The sequence below is a fragment of the Lepidochelys kempii genome, chromosome 8 (genome assembly GCF_965140285.1).
Source record: "Lepidochelys kempii isolate rLepKem1 chromosome 8, rLepKem1.hap1, whole genome shotgun sequence".
NCBI lineage: Eukaryota > Metazoa > Chordata > Testudines > Cheloniidae > Lepidochelys > Lepidochelys kempii.
Window position 1 is genome coordinate 102,169,178 of NC_136387.1, and position 11,060 is coordinate 102,180,237.

The 11,060-nt window shown below is 47.5% G+C and overlaps 1 protein-coding gene across 1 annotated transcript; it reads right to left on the bottom strand.

Annotated features, from left to right (window-relative positions):
* Positions 1-652: 652 nt before the first annotated feature.
* On the bottom strand, positions 653-4,206 carry TEX38 (testis expressed 38). The gene has a single exon (XM_073357813.2). It carries the CDS (start codon positions 1,898-1,900, stop codon positions 1,319-1,321), a length of 582 nt encoding a protein of 193 aa, XP_073213914.1. The 5' UTR covers positions 1,901-4,206; the 3' UTR covers positions 653-1,318.
* Positions 4,207-11,060: the final 6,854 nt, after the last annotated feature.

The following is an 11,060-nucleotide window of genomic DNA, read 5'->3' on the forward strand; positions in this document are numbered from 1 at the left end:
TTTTCCTCTGGGGGGAAAATTTTGATTTTAATTAGTTTGTATCTGCTGTGTGTGCTATTGAAGGCAAGAACAAAGAAATGCTTTATACTTGGAAAGTGATGATGTTTGAGGCAATTCTTTCATCGGTGTCTTCCATGATTGGGATAAAAAGGAGTTAAAAAAATATGGACAAGTTTCTCTGGATGAAATTAAGCATTGTCCTTTCAGCTTTTAAACTAGAGGGGGCTGGAAAAAAGTGTGCTTTTGTTTTTTAAAGGGGCATCTCAAACTTCTAAAACATTCAGGAAATTACCCAAAATGTATGTGGGGAAAATTCTGCTCCAATCTAACATTAACCATGCATATTTTGATGGGCAAACTAATGTCCTAGCCTAAGTTGAAGGTTGAGGGAGTTTGAATATCAAGGATTGAACTCCTGGCTGTATTAAAAGTCAATGTCAAAACTCCCTGTGACTTCACTGGAGCCAGGATTTCACCCCTGGTTTATAATGGAACCATGGTTATAACCTTAATTATGAAGAAATTTTCTCCATAATTAAATTAGCAACACAAAACAAGGCTCTAGCATGGATTGCCGCGCTTAACCCCAGCTATGGCTGGGTGGGGACGTGATTTGGGGTGAAAGGATGAAAAACACCAAACCTGTGTGGCTGAATACTTTTTAATTAAACCTCAAGAAAAGGGGGGTGGGGAAGGTGTCTGCAGCTCAGTTAATTGGTGGGTTAAGCTCTCAGTTTCTTATTTTGATACAGTGCTTTGGTCAGGGCTCTGGACATGAAAATAAGAGAAGGTGCATTCTCTACTAGTCAGAATGATGTGAAGATGAAAAGCAAACTGTGTGCCAAGCTGAGCAAACGGCTTTTGTGGTGATTTCCTGGGGCACCAAATAGCTGGTTTAACTCTAAGTGGAGATCATAGAATATCAGGGTTGGAAGGGACCTCAGGAGGTCATCTAGTCCAACCCCCTGCTCAAAGCAAGGCCAATCCCCAATTTTTGCCCCAGATCCCTAAATGGCCCTCTCAAGGATTGAACTCACAACCCTGGGTTTAGCAGGCCAATGCTCAAACCACTGAGCTATCCCTCCCCCCCCTACATATAGGAAGTTGAAATTGGGGTGGTTCAGGTTTAATTCACTCAAAGGGGGAAGTATCTCTACTGCAGCCCCTATGTGTCTTGTGAGTAACAAAGAAAACACATTTAAGCTGGCTTTGAAAGTATTCTGGTGACAGTTTGTTTTGTTTGACTTTAAAAATTTTTTCCATGTTTTATTTTGGTTTTCATCACAAGTGATGCAGTCCACTCTGGGTTTGACATGAATTAGATCTCACAAGCAGAGTTGCCGTTACTGAGGTGGCATCTCCCATTTCCTAATGTAACGAAGTCAGGAAGAGAGCTGAATGGAACGGTCCTTGATGGAATGGCTGAAAAAGGATAAGAGGTTGAATGATGGAGCAGCGGTGGGAGGCTGGAGAGTGAACGAGCACAAGGCAGTTCCTGAAACACCAGTTTGTATGAACCCACACCTGTAAGGGAAGGGAAGAAAGCTCCATCCCTGTCTGTGGTGGTCTCTCTGTTCAAGCTTTTGCCATTTTGCTTTGGGCTGGCACTGGACTTGGGAGTGCATACCTCTGCTTTAATCCCATAATGAGCTCTCTTGTTTGCCCAGTGAACTACTGCATTGGGGAAGAATGTTTCGCTCCTCATCAGCTCAACCCACGCTTTTGCACTTTGCTCCCGCTGGATGGCTTTCTTCCAGTGAAAGAAAAACATGGTACTGAATATCAAGATGTAACATAGCCCTAGGCTCGCAAAGTAGAGAGGCAGCCAACCTGAAAAGCAAGAGCAGATGGTAAGCTCTTTGGTGCAGGGATCACATCTATAAATGCATTTCTCCAGCATGATAGGAGACCTAAGTCTGATAAGTGCCTTTTTGGAGCTATCCTGCTATAAATGCCATGAAGTGTCTGTCAGTCATTTGATTTTTTTTTTTTTAAACCCACTTCCATTAAGTATAGGAGAAAATTTTCCCCTTTTTCCCTTTCTATGTGTGGATCTTGGTGTTCGAGGCTAGGGCTCAAGCAATGTCTGAGTGTTAATAAGTCAAATTATATTTTTAGAATAGGGTCCATTTGAATGAACCTAAACTGCAGCTTTAAAACATGTATGTGATTGCCCTGCACAAATGAGCACCAGTTGAAACTGGTGTTGCCCCCTGTCTATACATTCTTTCTTTGTCTTAAGCTGTTCCTTATTGACTTAAGCTAAGGGTCCACGCAGCCTTTTTTGCAATGGTTTTACTAAGTGTTTTAAGTAACACCTTTAGTTAAACCAACCTAACTCTGTGTTTAGACTTTCCCCTGGCTATCTGGAAAGCCAGGTTCAAACCCCAGAAGTGCCAGTTTAGATTGAACATGCAGTTTGTATAAAAGTTTTTAAGAAATCGTTTTAAAAATAAAGACCTGTCTACTGTGTATAATTATAGAAATTGTAGGCCTGGAAGGGACCTCAAGAGGCACCAGTCCATCCGCCCTGCCCTGCCCTGCCCATGAGGCAGGACCAAGTAAACCCAGACCATTGCTGACAGGTGTTTATCTAACCTGTTCTTTAAAACCTCCAGTGATGGGGGATCCACACCATGGCCATGTGGTATTTTGGGTAAGGGAAGGGCCTGGTCTCTGGCTCAAAAATCTACCCTGTTGTGCAAAAATAGCAATGTTGTTACGATGTAAAGTACTTCGGGATCCTTCAGTGAGAAATGTAATGTCAACACCTGGCTTTATAGTTTAGGCACCAGGGAAACAATTGTTTTTGGCTAATTGAAAGAGCTGCTTTCAGTCTGTGAGGGGCATAACTAGTGCATAGCCAGCAGTAAGGAGACACAGATAGTGGGATCTGGTTGATGGGATAATCACCAGGCAAGTAAAAAAGACCATTTATGAGCTGGATGCAGGAATTACAGGGTGAACTTCTGGCACGTGTTATGAGGAGCTCAGGCTAGATGAGCATACTGGGTCCTTCGTGCCTTAAAACCTACGGCTGTACTGTTACCAAATGCCTTTTGAACATAGCAAATCTATCTGCGGTCCATAATTAAAGCTAATAAAATCCATAGATGCTTAAAGAACCTAGATTAAAATATTGCCTCTTCAGACAATCACTTGCTAATGTGACCTTCCCAATTTCCGGGGAGCCAGGGCATTTCTTAGAACTTGCCACAAGAGAACAATTGTACAGGCTTAGCAGCGAGATTGTCTTTCACCGTACATAGTAGTCTGTGGGAGGGGTGAGTGATCTTATTTGCTAGTCCATTTCACTTACATAATATTATCATTTGAGGTTTCAGAAAAAGAACATCTTAAAGAGGTAATAGAGAACTGATGACTAGTTTTCAGAGGGTAAATATGGTACTCACTGATGGGGATAATCATTGTTTACCCACCCACAGCGTGCTCTTCGAAGAGGTGTGGGTGGTAATCACAGGTCTGTGCTGGTTCCCATCCCCGCTCTGGAGCGGGGAGACAAGGAGGGATTTTGAAGGCACAAACACACTGAGATTACAGCCGCTGCCTTTGCTGTAACAGAACTGCAGTCGCTGAGCATTCTGTGTCTCACAATGAAACAATGGCGGCTGCTACAGCTGCATCAGCAAGAGCTAGACCATCAGCCTAGGGTGTTCAGGGCCCTCCTGGGGCAGAGGGCCTCAGTAATATCTGGTGGCATAAAATTAACCCATGTTGTGTCTTGGAAATTTCCCTTTGAAAGGAGTGAAACAGATACTAGAAATGTGACTAAAGCTATGTCTACACTAGAGACTTTACAGCAGCACAGCTGTATCCCTGCAGCTGTGCCACTGTAAGGTCTCTCTGTAGCCGCTCCATGCCAATGGGAGAGAGCTCTCCTGTTAGCATAATTGAAGCACCCCCAATGAGCAGCGGTAGGTAGTGCTGTCCACACGGGCTGGTGCTTCTCTCGGTGTAACTTGTGTCGAGCAGGGGTGTGTTTTTTCACACCTGACCAACAAGTTTTATCAACAAAACTATAGTGTAGACAAAGCCTTACTCTATACAAAGCCAGAACTTCCTCCAGCTAGCACCAAAGCCAGGGGCTGATCTATCACTGTAGACACCGCAGAGATTTGGGGTGGTATATTCATAGGCTTGGCAGAATTTGATTTTTGTGTGTGTGTGTATATATATATATATATATATATATATATATATAATAATTTTGATGGATATCAATGTTTATTTTTAAGCATTTTTTATTTCTATTGATTTAAATTTTCACAGTGGAGGGAAAGGAAGGGGAAGATTATTATTTAATGACAGCAGATGTTGAGATTCTAAAAGTTAAACCTTTACAACGGTTAAAACACAATCTACCAACATCGCATATCAAAATATACGAAGTAAATATCCTCACATCAGTCTCTGTTAAGTTCTAAAGCAGCATTTTGCTTCCTTTGCCTATCTGTACATTTCAATTGTTATCCATGGAAATATTTTTTCTGGGTTTGTGGGTGTGCTGGGGTGAAACTGACGTTCATGGACAGTTATCGATGATGATAATCTAAACCTTCCAAGTCCACTTAGTCAGCATGCCCCCATCCCATCCCACCCCACCCTATACACAAATTTAACCTAGCAGAAGTCTGTTTTTTTTACTGATCATACAGCCACGAGCCTTTACAGCTGAATCTTACAGCCTAGCCTAACCCTGTGGTTTTCAGCCCGGGGGTGGGGGAGATTTTTAGTCCCTCTCCCAAAATCACTCTATCACAGATTTACCATGTGTACTTGGTGGGCTATAGCAGTGGTTCTCAACCTTTCCCAGACTACTGTACCCCTTTCCCGAATCTGATTTATCTTATGTTCTTCTCTTCTTCCCTGCCCCCCACCCCGCAAGTTTCACCTCACTTAAAAACTGCTTGCTCACAAGTTCAGACATAAAAATACAAAAGTGTCACAGCACCCTGTTACTGAAAAATTGCCGACTTTCTCATTTTTACCATATAATTATAAAATAGATCCCTTGGACTATAAATATTGAACTTACATGTCAGTGTATAGTATATAGAGCCCTATGAACACATCATGGTCTGTATGAAATTTTAGTTTGTACCGACTTCGCTAGTGCTTTTTATGTAGCCTGTTGTAAAACTGGGCAAATATCTAGATGAGGTGATGTACCCCCCGGAGACCTCTGCGTACCCCCAGGGGTCCACTTACCCCTGGTTGAGAATCACTGGGCTATAGGATAGTCATGAAGCATGAGGGGACAGGAGGGGCTTATACAGCCCCATGTGCCCTGCACCCACCCAGCATCCAGGTGAGGCCCCATAGCCACCTCCTAGCCCTGGTCTACACTAGGACTTTAGGTCGAATTTAGCAACGTTAAATCGATTTAAACCTGCACCCGTCCACACAGTGAAGCCGTTTATTTCGACTTAAAGGGCTCTTAAAATCGATTTCCTTACTCCACCCCTGACAAGTGGATTAGCGCTTAAATCGACGTTCCCGGCTCGAATTTGGGGTACTGTGGACACAATTCGATGGTATTGGCCTCCGGGAGCTATCCCAGAGTGCTCCATTCTGACCGCTCTGGACAGCACTCTCAACTCAGATGCACTGGCCAGGTAGACAGGAAAAGAACCGCAAACTTTTGAATCTCATTTCCTGTTTGGCCAGCGTGGCAAGCTGCAGGTGACCATGCAGAGCTCATCAGCACAGGTGACCATGATGGAGTCCCAGAATCGCAAAAGAGCTCCAGCATGGACCGAATGGGAGGTACGGGATCTGATCGCTGTTTGGGGAGAGGAATCCGTGCTATCAGAACTCTGTTCCAGTTTTCGAAATGCCAAAACCTTTGTGAAAATCTCCCAGGGCATGAAGGACAGAGGCCATAAGAGGGACCCGAAGCAGTGCCGCGTGAAACTGAAGGAGCTGAGGCAAGCCTACCAGAAAACCAGAGAGGCGAACAGCCGCTCTGGGTCAGAGCCCCAAACATGCCGCTTCTATGATGAGCTGCATGCCATTTTAGGGGGTTCAGCCACCACTACCCCAGCCGTGTTGTTTGACTCCTTCAATGGAGATGGAGGCAATACGGAAGCAGGTTTTGGGGACGAAGAAGATGATGATGAGGAGGAGGTTGTAGATAGCTCACAGCAAGCAAGCGGAGAAACCGGTTTTCCCGACAGCCAGGAACTGTTTCTCACCCTAGACCTGGAGCCAGTACCCCCCGAACCCACCCAAGGCTGCCTCCTGGACCCAGCAGGCGGAGAAGGGACCTCTGGTGAGTGTACCTTTTAAAATGCTATACATGGTTTAAAAGCAAGCATGTGAAAGGATTACTTTGCCCTGGCATTTGCGGTTCTCCTAGATGTAGTCCTAAAGCCTTTGCAAAAGGTTTCTGGGGAGGGCAGCCTTATTTCGTCCTTCATGTTAGGACACTTTACCACTCCAGGCCAGTAACACGTACTCGGGAATCACTGTAGAACAAAGCATTGCAGTGTATGTTTGCTGGCATTCAACCAAAATCCGTTCTTTATCTCTCTGTGTTATCCTCAGGAAAGTGAGATATAATTCATGGTCACCTGGTTGAAATAGAGTGCTTTTCTTCAGGGACACTCAGAGGTGCCTGTTCCTGCTGGGCTGTTTGCCTGTGGCTGAACAGAAATGTTCCCCGCTGTTAGCCACAGGGAGGGGGGAAGGTTGAGGGGGTAGTCACGCGGTGGGAGGAGGCAAAATGCGACCTTGTAACGAAAGCACATGTGCTATGTATGTAATGTTAACAGCAAGGTTTACCCTGAAAGAGTGTAGCGACTGTTTTATAAAATGTGTCTTTTTAAATACTGCTGTCCCTTTTTTTTTCTCCACCAGCTGCATGTGTTTCAATGATCACAGGATCTTCTCCTTCCCAGAGGCTAGTGAAGCTTAGAAAGAAAAAAAAACGCACTCGCGATGAAATGTTCTCCGAGCTCATGCTGTCCTCCCACACTGACAGAGCACAGACGAATGCATGGAGGCAAATAATGTCAGAGTGCAGGAAAGCACAAAATGACCGGGAGGAGAGGTGGAGGGCTGAAGAGAGTAAGTGGCGGGCTGAAGAGAGTAAGTGGCGGGCTGAAGACAGGGCTGAAGCTCAAATGTGGCGGCAGCGTGATGAGAGGAGGCAGGATTCAATGCTGAGGCTGCTGCAGGACCAAACCAGAATGCTCCAGTGTATGGTTGAGCTGCAGCAAAGGCAGCAAAGGCAGCTGGAGCACTGCCACTGCTGCCCCTCTGTAACCAACCGCCCTCCTCCCCAAGTTCCATAGCCTCCACACCCAGACGCCCAAGAACGCGGTGGGGGGGCCTCCGGCCAACCAGCCATTCCACCACAGAGGATTGCCCAAAAAAAAGAAGGCTGTCATTCAATAAATTTTAAAGTTGTAAACTTTTAAAGTGCTGTGCTTAAAGTGCTGTGTGGCATTTTCCTTCCCTCCTCCACCACCCCTCCTGGGATACCTTGGTAGTCATCTCCCTATTTGTGTGATGAATGAATAACGAATGCATGACTGTGAAGCAGCAATGACTTTATTGCCTCTGCAAGCGGTGATTAAAGGGAGGAGGGAAGGGTGGTTAGCTTACAGGGAAGTAGAGTGAACCAAGGGGCGGGGGGTTTCATCAAGGAGAAACAAACAGAACTTTCACACCGTAGCCTGGCCAGTCATGAAACTGGTTTTCAAAGCTTCTCTGATGCGTACCGCGCCCTCCTGTGCTCTTCTAACCGCCCTGGTGTCTGGCTGCGCGTAACCAGCAGCTAGGCGATTTGCCTCAGCCTCCCACCCCGCCATAAACGTCTCCCCCTTACTCTCACAGATATTGTGGAGCACACAGCAAGCAGTAATAACAGTGGGAATATTGGTTTTGCTGAGGTCTAAGCGAGTCAGTAAACTGCGCCAGCGCGCCTTTAAACGTCCAAATGCACATTCTACCACCATTCTGCACTTGCTCAGCCTGTAGTTGAACAGCTCCTGACTACTGTCCAGGCTGCCTGTGTACGGCTTCATGAGCCATGGCATTAAGGGGTAGGCTGGGTCCCCAAGGATACATATAGGCATTTCAACATCCCCAACAGTTATTTTCTGGTCTGGGAATAAAGTCCCTTCCTGCAGCTTTTGAAACAGACCAGAGTTCCTGAAGATGCGAGCATCATGCACCTTTCCCGGCCATCCCACGTTGATGTTGGTGAAACGTCCCTTGTGATCCACCGGAGCTTGCAGCACTATCGAAAAGTACCCCTTGCGGTTTATGTACTCGGCGGCTTGGTGCTCCGGTGCCAAGATAGGGATATGGGTTCCGTCTATAGCCCCACCACAGTTAGGGAATCCCATTGCAGCAAAGCCATCCACTATGACCTGCACATTTCCCAGGGTCACTACCCTTGATATCAGCAGATCTTTGATTGCGTGAGCTACTTGCATAACAGCAGCCCCCACAGTAGATTTGCCCACTCCAAATTGATTCCCAACTGACCGGTAGCTGTCTGGCGTTGCAAGCTTCCACAGGGCTATCGCCACTCGCTTCTCAACTGTGAGGGCTGCTCTCATCCTGGTATTCATGCGCTTCAGGGCAGGGGAAAGCAAGTCACAAAGTTCCATGAAAGTGCCCTTATGCATGCGAAAGTTTCGCAGCCACTGGGAATCGTCCCAGACCTGCAACACTATGCGGTCCCACCAGTCTGTGCTTGTTTCCCGAGCCCAGAATCGGCGTTCCACAGCATGAACCTGCCCCATTAGCACCATGATGCATGCATTGTCAGGGCCCATGCTTTCAGAGAAATCTGTGTCCATGTCCTGATCACTCACGGGACCGCGCTGACGTCGCCTCCTCGCCCGGTATCGCATTGCCATGTTCTGGTGCTGCATATACTGCTGGATAATGCGTGTGGTGGTTGATGTGCTCCTAATTGCCAAAATGAGCTCAGCGGCCTCCATGCTTGCCTTGGTATGGCGTCCGCACAGAAAAAAGGTGCGGAACGATTGTCTGCCGTTGCTCTGACGGAGGGAGGGGCGACTGACGACACGGCTTACAGGGTTGGCTTCAGGGAGCTAAAATCAACAAAGGGTGTGCCTGTACATCAAGGAGTATTTCAGGCAGGACTGCACGAAGGGTTCCAATAAGAAATGGTGCACCTAAGTTATCGTTGTTATTGGAACAAGGAGGTTAGCCTGGCCTCTGATTGATACATGGCTAGATTAACCTCGTTGCGCCTTCTCTGTGACTGACTGCAGTGTGATCTAGACAGGGGAGGAGGAAAATGAGTACAAAACAAATCTGGTCTATTTCTTGTTCTGACCCACTCCATCTATCTTTTACATCTTTGGCTGGCAGCAGACGGTGCAGAAGGACTGCATGCCATCCACATCTCATGGCTGCTTGGCAGAAGATGGTACAGTACGACTGCTAGCCATCTTCATCTCTTGCCTGCCTGGCATAAGATGGTACAATACGACTGCTAGCAATCCTCATCTCTTGCCTGCCTGGCAGAAGATGGTACAGTACGACTGCTAGCAGTCCGTATCGCCTGCCCGCTCACCATAAGACTGTTCAATAGGACTGCAGGACTAAAGAGAATGACCTGGTCAAGTCACTCCAAATTTAGTCCCTGCGCCCATGTCTGCCCAGGCGCTCCCAGCCGACGTGGCCAGGAGCTCCTCGGACACGACGAGGACGACTACCAGTCGTATTGCACCATCTGCTGCCAGAAGGCAATGGGTTGCCGCTACTGTGCAGCAAAGCCGTACCGCGTCTGCCAGCACCCAGGAGACATAGGGTGACGGTTACCTGAGCTGGCTCCATGCTTGCCGTGGTATGGTGTCTGCACAGGTAACTCATGAAAAAAGGCGCGAAACGATTGTCTGCCCTTGCTTTCACGGAGGGAGGGAGGGAACGGGGGCCTGACGACACGTACCCAGAACCACCCGCGACAATGTTTTAGCCCCATCAGAGTGCTCCATTGTGAGTGCTCTGGACAGCACTCTCAGATGCCCGATTGTTTGCCATTGCTCTGACGCTGGGAGGGGCGCTTACAGGGTTGGCTTCAGGGAGCTAAAATCAACAAAGGGGGTGGCTTTACATCAAGGAGTATTTCAGGCAGGACTTCACGGAGGGTTCCAATAAGAAATGGTGCACCTAAGTTATTGTCGTTATTGGAACAAGAAGGTTAGCCTGGCCTCTGATTGATACATGGCTAGATTTACCTCGCTGCACCTTCTCTGTAAGTGACTGCAGTGTGATCTAGAAGAATGAGTCCCCTAGACAGGGGAGGGGAGGAAGCAAATCTGGTCTATTTCTTGTTTTGATCCACTCCATCTATCTTTTACATCTTTGGCTGGCAGCAGACGGTGCAGAAGGACTGCATGCCATCCACATCTCATGGCTGCTCGGCAGAAGATGATACAGTACGACTGCTAGCAGTCCGTATCGCCTGCCCGCTCACCATAAGACGGTTCAATAGGACTGACTGCAGGACTAAAGAGAATGACCTGCTCAAGTCACTCCAAATTTAGTCCCTGCGCCCATGTCTGCCCAGGCGCTCCTGATCGACCTCACAGAGGCGACCAGGAGCACCTCAGACATGACGATGACGGCTACCAGTCGTACTGTACCGTCTGCTGCCACAAGGCAAGGGGTTGCTGCTACTGTGTAGCAATGCCGTACCGCGTCTGCCAGCACCCAGGAGACATAGGGTGACGGTTACCTGAGCGGGCTCCATGCTTGCCGTGGTATGGCGTCTGCACAGGTAACTCAGGAAAAAAGGCGCGAAATGATTGTCTGCCCTTGCTTTCACGGGGGGAGGGAGGGAACGGGGGCCTGACGATATGTACCCAGAACCACCCGCGACAATGTTTTAGCCCCATCAGGCATTGGGATCTCAACCCAGAATTCCAATGGGCAGCACAGACTGCGGGAACTGTGGGATAGCTACCCACAGTGCAACGCTCCGGAAGTCGATGCTTGCCTCGGTACTGTGGAAGCGCTCCGCCGAGTTAATGCACTTAATGCACTTAGAGCAT